Below are 15,811 nucleotides of genomic sequence, written 5' to 3'. Positions count from 1 at the left end.
ATCCATATTGCACATAAAATTGACAAGCACAATGCAAAAAACAGTATCAGATTGAAAGAATCAACTGAAAACTACATTAATAAACTTGTTCTAAACTTGTATTAAATATTAAAAACTTAAAGAACTCCCACTTGTTAAGTTGTTGCCATGTTGCTCAAACAACAGAGCATGGTGCTAACAATGCCAAGGTCATCCATTCGAAACCAAGAAAAAACAAAAAACTTACCAAAAATGCACCTTGAATGCAATGTAAGTCTCTTTGGATAAAAGCATTTATCAAATGTGTGAATGTTTTTGTGCACCACTTGAAATATACAGTGCATGTTGTGCAAGAGATATTCTAATGGCCCAGGTTCAATGCATGCTGAAGAAAGTCAATTACCCTTAATACATCAAGTAAAACTGCAACTCTGTGCCAATAGATGTATAACAGGAGCAGGATACCATCTGGTTTCAATAAAATTCATGATTTCATTGGCTTTATTAGCTTGACCTCAAAGCACTGTATCTTATATGGCAGCTTGAGCTCAAGCTTGCACTACTGATGATAAAGTTAAACACCTGCTACAGTGATAACTGTTGTGATTTGTATTGAATGAACAGTTACACAACTGGCCACAAGTTTGGGGTCAATACAATTTTTCATGTTTTCAAAAGTCTTTTATGCTCAAGAAGGCTGCATTTATTTGATAAATTATATATTATATTATCAATATTAATAATATATTAATAAAATATCTGTTTTCTATTTTAATATATTTTAAAATGTAATTTATTCCTGTGATGTCAAAGCAGCCATTACTCCAGTCTTCAGTCTCACATGATCCTGAATATCCATTCTGTTAAACATTTCATAAAATTGTGTGCCACATTTTTGGTATGTTTAAAAATTAAAGATTCCAAAATTCTAGGTTCCAAAATCATGTTATATAAACGTAATAATTCCATGGATGTTTTCTCTTTTTTTTATTCAACAATTTGGATGCACCCAACCCCCAAAACCTTTATTTTTTAAAAATTTTTTATTTATTTATTTTTTGGACAGACAGAAATTCTTATCACATATACGATAGTCTGCGCATATTCCTGCTAATATCGGTTGTGTTCTTGGCATAACGACACCTATGTGCAATTTAAATACTTTAACTTATTTAACAGAAATACTTTTAAATCCGCCCCTAAATGGCACACAAAAACAAACTGTAGTAGGTAGCTTTCCCAACAGTCAAGTGGCCTTTTCTTGTCTATGTAGGTGGTTCTTGGCCAGAATAAGCTACAATCAATGTGAACCAGACTTAATCCCACAAGTCAAAAGCCATACCCGAGACTATGTGGATTCAGTCAAAGTAATTAAATCAAAGTGTGTGGACGTGCCTTGGCCGTCATGCAGAGGATAAAGCAGCCATGTCAGCAGCTGGTACTGAAGATTTCTGCACTGCGAGTGACACAGAGACCCACATGTCCTCTTTTCTGTGTGTACACAGAGAGCATGAAACATCTGAGCGCTGTCATAACGTTCATTCTCTAACTTCAGATCATGCTGGATGAATAAGGGCCATGTTCCCTGTCTTTGAGTCTGCTGGTGTTGTTTGAAATGCAACAGAGCTGAAAGATAGCAGCAAATCACTTGCAGGTGATCTGATAAGCATGTATTGCTGGTATAGACAGTTACACATTTGGTTAACAAATAACGCACTGTAGTGTACTTTCACACGGTAGGAGGGACAATATTGGGCATTTACACTTGGAATTATTCACTTAGGCTTCACTTTTTTATTCCTGTGTTAAAATAATCTTGTTATCTTGAGCCATGTTTCACACTGTGAAGTCAGGTTTTAAAATTTCACTGTGTTTATGATGAAGCTGATATAATTGAAGCAATCTTGTTAGTTAAGTTAGCGTATTAGCATAAAAACATTGGCTTACTAGAATCTAATTCTGTTGATCAGACATAAATCTGCTCTGGTTGTCTTAAGTCTTACAAAAACAGAGAAGGAAAAATCAGAAACTTGTGTTGTCTTGTCACTGTTCAATATTTTTATCTGCTTTCCTCAGATGCTAATCATTTAAAGAGTTTGTGAAAGTTTCTGTGGCTGTACAAAATGCATGAATGTTTAATGAGGCAATTTATGGTTGGTTGTCTGTTGCTAAACAATTTGCTTGTTACAAGCACTTTATTTTTTCACATTGTGAATTTGTGGCACTGCAATTTTAGGTTCGGACTGCAAAATGCATGCTTACCTTTTTTGTTTACTTTTTTAAAATACAATCATGAAATTTTGCTTAATCCAACATTTTATCTAAGTTAAATAGGATGATGCTTCATGATTTTCTGTAGCATGGTGTAAAAGCTCTTTTATTTTATTGTTTATTTGATTTGTGCAAATGTTTTAAAGGTGTATAAATGATTTCAATTGTTTTGCTGACTTCCTTATGCAAAACGCTGTCCTCCAAAGACATGCTAGCCAACCTGATATCAGCAAACCCAAGGTGTTTATTGGTTAGCATGGTTCAGATAGCCTCTACCGGTAGATATCATAACTACACCATTATGGGCACAAATAGCATCTTCCTCCATTGGCAGCCATTCAAAATAATCATGCTTTCCGACAAATAAATCACAGATATTTCATTATATAGTAGATGTTTTAATCAGTGCCCTATTTTTGAAGTGCTCTTAAAAGCGTGAAATGGGCTTATATTTATCTGCTGCCTTTCACGTCACAGCTCAGGACAGTCACTAGTGCAGGATTTGTGGCTGTGTGTATTCTTGTGCTGCCATCAACCAACCAGAGTCGTCAGCGAATTAGATATTCATTAGTAGTACTTTGCTAATTGACCTGAATTCTAATGACCATAGCCTGATAAAATGGTTAATGTTTTAAATATTGTTGTTCAAGGTCGAGTTTTAAACCCAAATAAGCTACTTTCAAGATACAATGTAAGCTAAAGATCTTACATTGTTGTCCTTTCTGTCCCTTGTGCTCTCCTTGTTTCTAACTTACTCCTTAGCAGTGACCTGGATTTGTCTTTCCCTCTCTCTGTTGCTTAGAGTGTATGTTTTAAAGAGCTCAGAGGATAGACGTATCATGAGGGCTGCCTTAGACTTCCCTTTGAAGATGGATTTCTTAAGAACGTACACCTGTGCTCAATTTTCCTTTGCTGTGTGTTTGCTCTAAATGCAGCGCCCCACTTTTCAGTGTGGTGCCAGATTTTATGATGCATGTCGGTGGTCTGTCAGTATTTTGTTAATTGTAATAGCAGCGCTCACTGACACTCACATAAGAACTGAGGGTTTGAAGGGTTCACTTTCAAGAGTTCGAGCAGTATAGAGTCATTACACCTACTCAGCCAAATCAAGCTTTTAGGAATAAAGGATTATCCAGATGCAGTTGGTCCTCAGGACAAAATTAAAAATGTGTTAATGCCGCTGTCACTTCAGCAGCTAGTCAGCGCAAGGCTTCAAACAGAATTTTAGACAGGAGAACATGGCATAAGTGTTTGAAATTGTTGTTTGATATAGCCCAGTTATGATTAACCCAGCAAAAACAGATTGTTCCCTATTAGACTGCACTGTAAAAATGAACCTAGTTTTACCTGTTAAAGTAATATACTGTAAATGCTATGGTAAAAACCTGTTAATGGTATTGATTCATGGAAAGTTCCATTACTATGTATATTACAATGTATGTATGGATAAAGTGAAAAGGAACAATTATTCTTATAATTTTCAGTGAAAAATGGTACATTTATATTTCCAGAATTCTCTGTATGACACTTTAATTGTTGCTACCATATTTTTTTAAGGTAAAGTTCTTGTTTTTGAATTTTAAATGTCCTTAAAGGTATAGTGCACCCAAAAACGAAAATTCTAGGTGCGTCCCAAATCACGTACTTAAGCACTTTTCTATGATGTTTTGTAGTATAAATAGTGAGTAGTGTGTTCATACTGAAAATTCCAAAAAGAAAAAGTGCACTTTAAACACCCGGATGATGCACTTAAATAACCGAAGAAACTAAATGTGGAATGTTGGACACTTCATGCACTCAACTGTTCCAGCTTTAATTACGTAGCGAAGGGGGAGGGGCTATCAGACTCCGATTATGAATGACAAAATAACCTTATATAATTCATACACTACATGGTTGAGTACATAGTGTATGAGTGCATAGTGTATAGTTGGTGTGTCATTTGGGACGCAGCTTCTGTCATTAATTACTTAGCCTCATTTTTCCAAAAATCTTTTAAAACAAAATAAAATATATAAAAAAAAAACACCACATACACACTACACAAAAACAAAAATTACACTCCAAAAAAATAAAACACATATAACACATTTAAAAAAAAACTGTTTTGTTTTTTTAGTTTTTTAAAAATAAATCTTCTTATTTAGTTTTAATTTTGAATAACTAAACCTTACTCTTGCCATAAACATAGCCATAGAAGCTAACATGCCGTTAAAAAATGTAAAGAAAAAAACAGTTCGTAAAGAGATCGTAAAACTAAACCATAAGAATTGAGCAGTTTAGTCAAATTTTTCTGAAGAGATTTGCTCAGTTTGTATGATGAGCAGATTTAATTTAGGCTTTTACTCACATGTAAACATTAATCAATGCACACATCAGTTACGGGTTTGGGAATCAACATTTAGTATTGAGCATATGATGATAGAATATTCATTTTTGGGTGAACTAAAATCAAAACAACCCTTAAAAAACCATAATTGTCACGACACGCACACAGACAGGTAGATCCAAAAGCAGTATGTTTATTGGGGTGATCCAAAATCAGAAAACATCCAGGCAAAGGTCAAAATCCAGGTAATCCGTCCACAACAAGAAAACATAGACAACATCCAGAAACACGAAAACCCAGGGAACCAGGAAAAAAAAAACAGGGTGACATGCAACAAGGACTCCGTAACAATGACAGAAACAACCAGGGTATTTATAGATAGGTGCAAACAAGGTAAGTGGTGACAGCTGAACACAATGAACAGTGATGAACAGATAAGGCTAGTGGGAAATGTAGTTCTGAAGGGGGTGACAATAAGGGGAAGTGAGACCTCTAGTGGCCACCCAGGGAGACACAAACCAGACACCGTGACACTACCCCCCCCTCTAAGGAGCAGCTTCTAGATGCTCCTCAGAACAAACCAAACACAAACAAAGAGACCAGGAGGGAGGTGGACTGGTGGAGGCAGAACAGGGGGAGGGATGGCGGGCCAGGCCCGTGTAGGGGAACTGGGACCGGCAGTGATGGCTCCCCTGGTAGCCCAGGTGGCTCGGTCAGATCAGGGAGCCATGGTGGACCCGAAAGTTCAGGGGACCACGAGGGACCAGGCAGTTCAGGTGGCCACGGTGGACCCGAAAGTTCAGGGGACCACGAGGGGCCAGGCAGTTCAGGTGGCCACGGTGGATCAGTCCATTCTCGTTGTGCAGACGGCCAGGGAGGAATTCGCCATTTGAGTGGCCCGAACGGAACCTGCCAATCGGGGAGCCAGTAAGGAGCAGGCTGTGGCGATGGCCAGGTCACGGCATTGGGAACGGCATCGGGAACGGCCTCAGACAAGGGCACCGCCTCGGGAACGGCCTTGGACACGGGTATCGCCTCCGGAACCATCTCGGGCCCCGCCTCGGCCTCCGGAACAGCATCGGGCACTGCCTCGGGAATGGCCTCAGGAACGGCATCGGACAAGGACACCGCCTCGGGAACGACCTCGGCATCGGGCACCGCCTCGGGAACGGTCTCAGGAATGGCATCGGACAAGGGCACCGCCTCGGGAACGACCTCGGCATCGGGCACCGCCTCGGGAACGGCCTCGGCATCGGGCACCGCCTCGGGAATGGCCTCAGGAACGGCATCGGACAAGGACACCGCCTCGGGAACGACCTCGGCATCGGGCACCCCCTCAGGAACGGCCTCAGGAACGGCCTCAGGAACGGCATTGGACAAGGACCCCGCCTCGGGAACGACCTCGGCATCGGGCACCGCCTCGGGAATGGCCTCAGGAACGGCATCGGACAAGGACACCGCCTCGGGAACGACCTCGGCATCGGGCACCGCCTCAGGAACGGCCTCAGGAACGGCCTCAGGAACGGCATTGGACAAGGACCCCGCCCGCCTCGGGAACGACCTCGGCATCGGGCACCACCTCGGGAATGGCCTCAGGAACGGCATCGGACAAGGACACCGCCTCGGGAACGGCCTCGGCATCGGGCACCGCCTCGGGAACGGTCTCAGGAACGGCATTGGACAAGGACACCGCCTCGGGAACGGCCTCGGGCACGACCTCGGGCTCCCCCTCGGGAATGGCCTCGGGCTCGGCATCGGGCACCACCTCGGGAACGGCCTCAGGCTCGGCATCGGGCACCGCCTCGGGAACGGCATCGGGCACCGCCTCGGGAATGGCCTCGGGAACGGCCTTGGACAAGGACACCGCCTCGGGAACGGCATCGGGCACCGCCTCGGGAACGGCCTCGGGAACGGCCTTGGACAAGGGCACCGCCTCGGGAACGACCTCGGGCTCGGCATCGGGCACCGCCTCGGCCTCCGGAACAGCATCGGGCACCGCTTCGGCATCGGGCACAGCCTCGGGCACCGCCTCGACCTGCGGAACAGCCTCGGGCACTGCCTCGACCTGCGGAACAGCATCGGTCACCGCCTCGGCATCGGGCACCGCCTCGGCATCGGAAACAACATCGGGCACCGCCTCGGCATCGGGAACAATATCGGGCACCGCCTCGACCTCCGGAACAGCCTCGGTCTCGGGTATTACATCGGGAACCGTCTCTGGCACCGTCTCTGGCACCGCATCGGGCACTGTCTCGGCATCGGGCACCGCCTCGGCCATTGCATCGGGGACCGCCTCGGCATCGGGCTCCGCCTCGGCATCGGACATAGCATCGGGGATCGCCTCGGCATCGGGCACCGCCTCGGCATCGGACATAGCATCGGGCACCGCCTCGGCATCGGACATAGCATCGGGCACCGCCTCGGCATCGGGCATTGCATCGGGAAACCGCCTCGGCATCGGGGACCGCCTCGGGCACCGCCTCGGCATCGGACATTGCATCGGGAACCGCCTCGGGCACCGCCTCGGCATCGGGCATTGCATCGGGCACCGCCTCGGGCACCGCCTCGGCATCGGGCACCGCCTCGGCATCGGGCACCGCCTCGGCATCGGGCATTGCATAGGGAACCGCCTCGGGCACAGCCTCGGCATCGGACATTGCATCGGGAACCGCCTCGGCATCGGGCACCGCCTCGGCATCGGGAACAACATCGGGCACCGCCTCGGCATCGGGAACAACCTCGGGCACCGCCTCGGGAACGGTCTCGGCATCGGGCACCACCTCGGGAACGGCCTCGGGATCGGGCACCGCCTCGGGAACCTTGGACACCTCCACCTGGACGGCAGCGGCCTGCTCGGGAACGTCCTCCTGGACGGCAGCGGCCTGCTCGGGAACGTCCTCCTGGACGGCAGCGGCCTGCTCGGGAAACGTCCTCCTGGCTTTGAGGAACGGCTGACGCCTGTCTCCTCCTCCTGCGGCCTCTATGATGACGTGCCGGTGGCTCCTTGACGGAAGACTCAGGCGTTGAGTCAACCATCTTATCTGCCAACACAGGTGTAGATTCGACCCTCCTGTGCAGTGGTGCTGGGCTGGTGGTCATCTCGTGCTGTGGTGCTGGGTTGGCGGCCATCTTGTGCTGTGGCGCTGGGCTGGCGGCCATCTTGTGCTGTGGTGCTGGGCTGGCGGCCATCTCGTGCTGTGGTGCTGAACTGGCGGCCATCTTGTGCTGTGGCGCCGGGCTGGCGACCATCTTGTGCTGTGGCGCCGGGCTGGCGGCCATCTTGTGCTGTGGCGCCGGGCTGGCGGCCCTCTTCTCTGGAGACACAGGTGTGGTCGAAGTATCCCATTGAGCACGATGGCACAGGTAATGGGTAAACCCCCAAAAGTCTAGGATCTCCAGCCGCCCTTCATCTCCCATTGAGGTAAAGGGTCATCCAGACAGTTGTTAAAAAAGTCCTTCAGTGCTGCATCATTATAACCCATCCCGACCGCCATGGTCCAAAACAATTGCGCCAGGCCACCCACCTCACTCCCCCTTTGACGAAGGGTGGTTAAGTTCCGGAATCTCCCCCTCCGTTCCTCCATGGTGGCTGGGGAACAGATTCGAAATCCCACACCGCTGGATCTAGGCATGACGGAGTCCTTCTGCCACGACACGCACACAGACAGGTAGATCCAAAAGCAGTATGTTTATTGGGGTGATCCAAAATCAGAAAACATCCAGGCAAAGGTCAAAATCAAGGTAATCCGTCCAAAACAAGAAACATAGACAACATCCAGAAACACGAAAACCCAGGGAACCAGGAAAAAGCAGGGTGACATGCAACAAGGACTCCGTAACAATGACAGAAACAACCAGGGTATTTATAGATAGGTGCAAACAAGGTAAGTGGTGACAGCTGAACACAATGAACAGTGATGAACAGATAAGGCTAGTGGGAAATGTAGTTCTGAAGGGGGTGACAATAAGGGGAAGTGAGACCTCTAGTGGCCACCCAGGGAGACACAAACCAGACACCGTGACAATACTGTAGTGTCATTATAGTTTTGTGTGAAGAACGGGACAAAATGTATTATTCACTGATAATCTCCCCCTGCCTTGCCTCAGTTGGCTTGTACCAGATTTGACAACACTGATGCCAAATGTTAATGTTTATCTATTAATTTAGCAATCTCTTTTATCCAAAGCAACTTAAAGATTACAAGTACCACAGTACAGAGTACCAAGTTTGTTTAGAGAAGTGCAGACTAGAGCAGAGATGTGAGAAAATAGTAAAATAATTAAAGAGAATAGTGAAAGAGTTATTTATGAGGACACCATTATCAAACCAGCATAAGCCAGCCTGATCCAGCATAGAAATTTGAGAATCTCTTGCCTGACCAAAGAAGAATCTCAAAAGGTGTGTTCAGAAAAGTTTTGACAAGCAAAAGATACTGCATCTGGTAACAATGAGTTGTTTACAGCACCACTAAGGCGCGCAAATATCTTGTTCCCTATTTTAACTCGGTTGACTTGCAGACCTAAGTTATTGCATCGTAATTGGTGCATAAAATCACTTTTGTGCTTTTTCAACTCAAGCCTCAGCATTTTTAGACGATGAATTTTAATGGCTCTGTGTAGAAGGTGACAGCTACAAGATGTTTGTGGCGTTGTGTTTGCTGCTGGGCCTGAGGAACACAGCGCTAAAGACAGAAGCTAAACCTCATGTTTTATTCATCTGTCTTTATTCATCTCTCTCCCCCTCATTATGTAACAAAAATGAAGAAAACATAAAAGTGATCTTGATCAAGGCAGAGTCTCAGAAGAGAGCTTATATTCTTACTGTTGGTCTCTTTACTAATGCATTCTTGGTTTGGGGCGATGTACAGTATGTGAGTGTGTGTTTGTGACCCACACATCAAATGATAGATTTCTGAAGTGCTGCACTAAGATTCTAATCTCACATTTCAGTCCCTCATCCTATAACTCATCTTCTGTTCGCCACAGTGGGAATTTCGTTTTCTTTTTCTGCGAGTCCCGCCTGCAAATGAAACAAGCGGCCACTGTGCTGATAATGTTCTTGATGCTGCACTGCTAATTTGATGATACAGAGCTGGTGATGGAAAAAGTATTGTCAGTGCATAATAGTTTTATGGATAATCTCATGCCATGGTGACATTACTTATGGAATAGCTGCAATAATATGTCGTGCTACAAATACATGCATCTGGACACCCAGTAACCTTCAGTATCGAGGTAATGCATTAACACAGTACAATAATCTGATTAGTTTTTCTCTCAGTAAAAATTTCCTAATTTCACATATTTTTAAGAGGATAAAATATTTATGTGTAAACCATTTGAAACTGTTAAAATTTTAGCTAAAGTTTAAAAAGAGCATGACACTCGTGAGCTGACAGGTCACTTTTTCTTTATACTTTTTGTTATAGGTTTTTCCCCAGTTTTGCAGAATTTGAAAACAGGAAGTACAAAACTCAAATAATCAATCTTTAGACTTGCCAAAAGTAAAGCTGAAATATAAGGAGGGAAAATACTTTTGTTTATTTTAGGTTAACATTTTTTTTGTTGTTTTTGTCACATTGGGTAGTCACATCATGAACATTGCATAACCAATATAAAAATCAGAATAACCATGAACAAGGAAGTGACAATGAGGTATAGAGATAAAGAGAGTCTTATTTTGGTTTCCTAGTGGCACAGCAAGTAAGAGAAGCCTAATGGCTGTACTGAAGTAACGGCGCTTTGACATGGAACTCACAGTGAGTCATATGTTGATTGAGTAGCAGCTCTTACCATTTCAGGGATTTAAGTAAATCTTTTTGAATGGTTCATTAAAAGAACTGGTTTATAGGAGTTTATTCATTATTCATTGGTTTATTCATTTGGACTACAAAGATTGTGCTTGCTTTTTGTTTTCTTTTTGCATGCAGCGTGTGCATGAACACACAGACTGTGCAGGAAACACTGAGGTCTGGGAAATGTTATGTCAGAAATGTTTAAATGCAGTTTTTGTGACCCACAATTTGAAAACCGTTGTTGTAACACCAAAGACGTTTTCCACACTGTAGGCTTAACAAGTGGTTTATCGAAACACGAGGAGACGTGTATCTGAGGAACCTTCACAAATGCACCATAGTTGTAGGTCATGGTGGACTTTTTATTGACTTCTTTTCTTTTTGTACTATGATAACAATATTTTCTATCCACTACCCTGAACCCAACCCTCAAATTTTTGCATTTTATATTTTCACTGCTTAGTTCATTCATTAAAGGGTTACTCCACCCCAAAATGAAAATTTTGTCATTAATCACTTACCCCCATGTCGTTCCAAACCCGTAAAAGTTCCATTCGTCTTCGGAACACAATTTAAGATATTTTGGATGAAAACCTGGAGGCTTGAGACTGTCCCATAGACTGCCAAATAAATAACAGTGTCAAGGTCCATAAAAGATATGAAAGTCGTGGTCAGAATACTCCATCTGCAATCAGACCTGCCATCAGGATACTCCACCCCAAAATAAAACTTTTGTCATTAATCAATTACCCTCATGTCGTTCTAAACAAATTGTTGAATAAAGTTGTTATTTTTGTTTTATTCGTGCACAAAAAGTATTCTCCTCCATTCATAACTTTACGGTTGAACCACTGATGGCAGATGGACTATTCTGATGATGCCTTTTCATACTTTTCTGGACCTTGACACTGTATTTTACTTGGCAGTCTATGGGACAGTCACAAGCCTCCCGGTTCTCATCCAAAATATCTTAAATTGTGTTCCGAAGATGAACAAAGCTTTTACAGGTTTGGAACGACATGGGGGTAAGTGATTAATGACAAACTTTTAATTTTGGGGTGGAGTATCCCTTTAAGTACTATAGGTGCCATGTTTCTATAGGTTTGTAGTGGTTTTATCTTAAAATATCTATAGTGGATTACTTAACTAGATTACTTGTAATCTACTGGATTACTAGTAATCATAAACTTTTGTTTGTCACAGAGTTTATTTTCTGCAATAATCCAAACGCCAGTGGAAAACTCCTTTTGGGTTTTTGTCAAGGAAACCAGGTAATGTGAATTTATGGGTTGGGCTACAAAATGACATCATCACTGCAGTGCTCTAGATAATAATATACATGCATTAAATCTAAAATGATGTCCATATGAACAATGTAACTGAATAAGTAAGATGATCTAATTGAAATTACTGTTTCATGCCTGTGTTTATTCTAGGTGTCTGATTGATATACTGAAGACATGGACAGAAGGATTGTGGGGAGGGGTGGAGTTAAGAGGAGCAAATATATAGTGCCATGCTTCCTGTTTGTAGAGGTGAGTTACAGCATTCACTGGCTTAGAGGTTGTTCACTACTCAGTCCACCGTTCCATATGCTTCCATATTCACATTTTTTGTCATGAACATTATGCTCTGCCCTCTAGGGGAACTAAAGGGAATTTAAGTTTTCAAAGTCTTCAAAGGGATTCTACATCCTCTTGGGTCGTCTTGTTCAGCGTTTCATTTGAGATTTTATCTTGTCTTTGTAGCTTATGAAATACCATAGTAACTCTCCAAGTTGGTTGTAAAGGCATCAGGATTCACCATGGGAATATTTTAAGAAAGATTACTTAAGTAATAATTAACCCAAAAATTAAAATTCAATAGTAAGTATCTTCATGAAGGTTTGTCAGAAGAATTCTTACACGGAAACAATGAACAGAATACAGATTTGAACTGACACCTGGAAATGCAGGTGAGTAAATAATGACAGAATTTCTTTAGTTCGTGGTGCAGCTTTGAGTGATAATACTGAATTCAGAAAACACTTTTTTAAAGTGTTCAACATTCCTCAGTAAGAAAGAGGTTTTCTCCACCTGCGCACTGCCATTTTCAATAATCTGTGGAGCGGAAATACATTAAACTGTACTTGAAACTCTGCTCCCCTGACTGGCAGCTCTAATAAATACTTCCAGAACCGAACACATAGAGTCACGCAGTATACCTGACTGTGACACATGAGTCACTTAAGATTAGCATGAACAGTACAGTCATCCTTTGAACTCAGTCACAGTATACTGTCAGGCTGGCATAACTCCATGACCTCTTTACTCCTCTGTGATGTTCCCACATCCCTTTATTCTGGAGTCCTTGTTGGCTCCTAGGTCTCAGAGGCAAATACCCTCAAAAGTGCTCTTAATTAATCCTGCTAATGAGCAGTGTTAGCGAACACAGCGCCCGATTGATTCAGTCACTCTAGGCCCAGTGCAGAGGCAATGATTCCAGCCAAAAACGTTTGCATCAGCCTTCCATAGAAATTTGATGGGACTTCAAAATTCACAGGCTGTCCAAAGTAACCAAATGTACACATTAACATACATTCAAGTCCAAATTTGGATGGGTCCAAATTGGTTTTGCTTCATTAGAAATCAAGCAATGACCCAACAAAGTACCAAAGTTATTAGTTTATTTTTAAAAAATTCATTAAATTTAAACTTTAAAGTTTGTGTGGCAAAACGTCTTCCTTCCGTGGAACAAATTTCGTAAGGAGTTTTTACATTTGAAATAGTTAATAGGGTTTACTGTTATTTTGGACATTCAAAAGATCTCCTTTTAAGTTTCATAGAAGAAAGAACATCATATAAATTTGGAACATCCTACTCAGACTGACAGATTATTGTTTTTTTTTTTGTGGATTATATAACAATATGCAAAATTATTACCATGATGTAGACTGAATGAGTAAATTGACATTTGTTGGATTGAAGTCATTTCCGGTTCTAAACACAAACCCAGTTTATCCTCACCGCAAATAAACCTGAAGTGAGTATTTATTTTAATCTTGCATTCTGTAGTTTTGTTCAAGGTTTTCAGGACACACCTGTGATCCATTTTTGGATAATAATACATGTTTTGAGAACCACTGTCCTAAAGATGAATCTGAGAAATAAATTGAATAGGCTTAAAGGAAATGGCTGGAGTAGGCTTTAAAGAATATTTGAAAGATAGCCAATTAGAATAAATTTCACAGATGCTGTTCATCTGACTTCTCGACTTGGAACACTTAATGCATGGAGAGAAGACTCCCAGACAGAGTCTGAGATTGGAGCTCTTGTAGCATCAGCATCAGCCAGTACGTCCACAGACCACCCACAGCCCATGCACAGACCATCTGCAAATTTCATACTAAATTCAATTTGAAAAAATACATTTGAAAAGTTCTAATCTGATTGGCCAGCTGCTCTACAGTTTCCACAGAGGAGCAAGGTTTTGTTTACCGGTGACTCAGATATACATCTGAGAAAGAAACGGTTGTTACATCTTTCAGCCAACAGGTAACATTCTTAGAACTTTGGCTAAAATTGTGGAAGTGTTACAAACACATGTTGTTAACAGAATGTTCATTAAAAATGATCAGGTCTTTAATAACATACTCAAAATCTTATTGTTTTATATTATGTTATGTTATGCTAATAAACAACGATTTAATAGTGAGAATTGGTCACTGTACTAAAGTGTTACTGTTATTACTTGTTTCAGAATGTTCTGGAAACATTTCAAAGTATGTTCCCATAATGTTTCCGAAATGATGCAATGGAATGTTTCCTTAACATTCATATATAGCCATGAAAAAAAAAATTCTTCAAAACATCAGGAAATAGCATTTTTATAATGAAAACATTTGCAAACAATTATTAGAACATATGTTTTGTTAGCTTGGCAGTTTATTAGCACTTTTAAGTTTTGTTATCATTTATTTCTAGATATTTCAGATTTACTTGGCAAACTCTGAATCCACAAAATGACAATAGCTGTTTTAATAGCATACTAACTTTGCTGCTATTATTTCTTCAGTATGTAGTGAGCATGCAGAGTTAGTTAATTACTGCTCTAATCCCTACTTTGACTCATAAGTTTAATACAATTTAAATCATTGTTACAGAAAATTGGATTTTTTAATGCATTTAAGTTGATAACTAAGCCATTCATTTAGAACATGAGGAGATCATTTGATAATAAAGTATAATAATGTTTCAGGAATGCCTGCTTTTTTTTATTTTTTTATAGTATATATTGCACAGTAAGTAGTAAGCTAGTATTCCAAACACAGCCAGAGGTTGGAGGTACCAAGCCCCGCACAGCCTCCTCAGTGTCTCCAGCACGCTTTCATGTAGCAAAGTAGCGCTCTCTGCTGGAACCCAGCTCTCCCTTGTGGCGCAAAATCCTTTGTTCTACATTTGCATCTCATTATCAGTTACATTTGGTAAAATTGTCTCAGGCATTTCTCTTTGGCTGTTTCTTGATGCCGTTCAAGCTCGGTCTCATCACTGTGGGACATGTGTTATCTGCACATGAAAAGCTTGAGGATCTCTCAGCACTGACAGGCTGTATCACTGAACACTTGATGTGACTTAAACAACTATCTTCAACGAAGTTTGAGCTGGGCTAGCTTTGTTGAACACTGAAACATACTGAACTGTTTCTTCTACAGTTACTTTACTTTCCAACTTTTTAAAAAAAAATCTGACTTCCCTATTGATCCGTGGCAATTAACATACCTGTTTATTGACATTCCATATGTATAAAATGCTTAGCATATTTACTTTGATCAAAGTGCTAATGCTTCATACTGTATTCTAATGCAGGGTCTGTGACATTACTGCAGGGTTGTTTGTTTGATCTCAGACTTGTATATATGACTTGTAGGAAAATTATTATTTTAATGGTGTTGTAATGTAAGCATCATATTAACATACTTTGCACACTTTAAATACAACGCTTTTATACGTATGTAATGAATTCAGTACATAGACAAATGAAGGGGTCCATGCTTTATCTCTCTTTTTTTTTTGGCCTGGTAAACCCCTGTTATAGATCTTTATTTAAAAAAAAAAAAAAATATATATATATATATATATATATATATATATATATTCAAAAAATATATTGAATATTTTTTTATATATATTGATTATTTTATTGATTTGTAATCGAGTGCATTGAAGATAGATTCATTCTCCAAATAATGAGTCTTCCAGTTGGGATTTGAACCAGCAACCTTTGGATTAATCTCCCAGCTTCTCACCCCATGAGCCACCACCCAGCGTTCTTGTAATCTGTTAGACATGTTTCGTTAGGGTTCAGTTTTTGAAGTCCCCGCTTATGTCTCCCAGAGGAGCGTTCAGCGAGTGTGTTGCTGGAGATTAGATAAGACCAGAGATAAGAGACCAACCTCTGA

General features: G+C 41.8%; 1 protein-coding gene across 5 annotated transcripts in view; it reads left to right on the top strand.

The window, feature by feature from the left end:
- LOC109091980 (phospholipid phosphatase-related protein type 5-like) overlaps nt 1–15,811 on the top strand; it is a 53,584-nt gene that overhangs the window by 5,111 nt on the left and 32,662 nt on the right. For all 5 annotated transcript variants that reach the window (XM_042725458.1, XM_042725457.1, XM_042725462.1 and 2 more), the window contains exon 2: nt 11,811–11,909. In XM_042725458.1, the coding sequence (XP_042581392.1) occupies nt 11,835–11,909 (75 nt within the window). In that variant the 5' untranslated portion in view covers nt 11,811–11,834. The remainder of the gene's footprint in view (nt 1–11,810; nt 11,910–15,811) is intronic.

This window comes from Cyprinus carpio, chromosome B6 (genome assembly GCF_018340385.1).
Source record: "Cyprinus carpio isolate SPL01 chromosome B6, ASM1834038v1, whole genome shotgun sequence".
In the NCBI taxonomy this organism is placed as follows: Eukaryota; Metazoa; Chordata; class Actinopteri; order Cypriniformes; family Cyprinidae; genus Cyprinus; species Cyprinus carpio.
The sequence above is the reverse complement of the archived record's forward strand: the minus strand, read 5'-3'. Positions and strand labels throughout refer to the sequence as shown.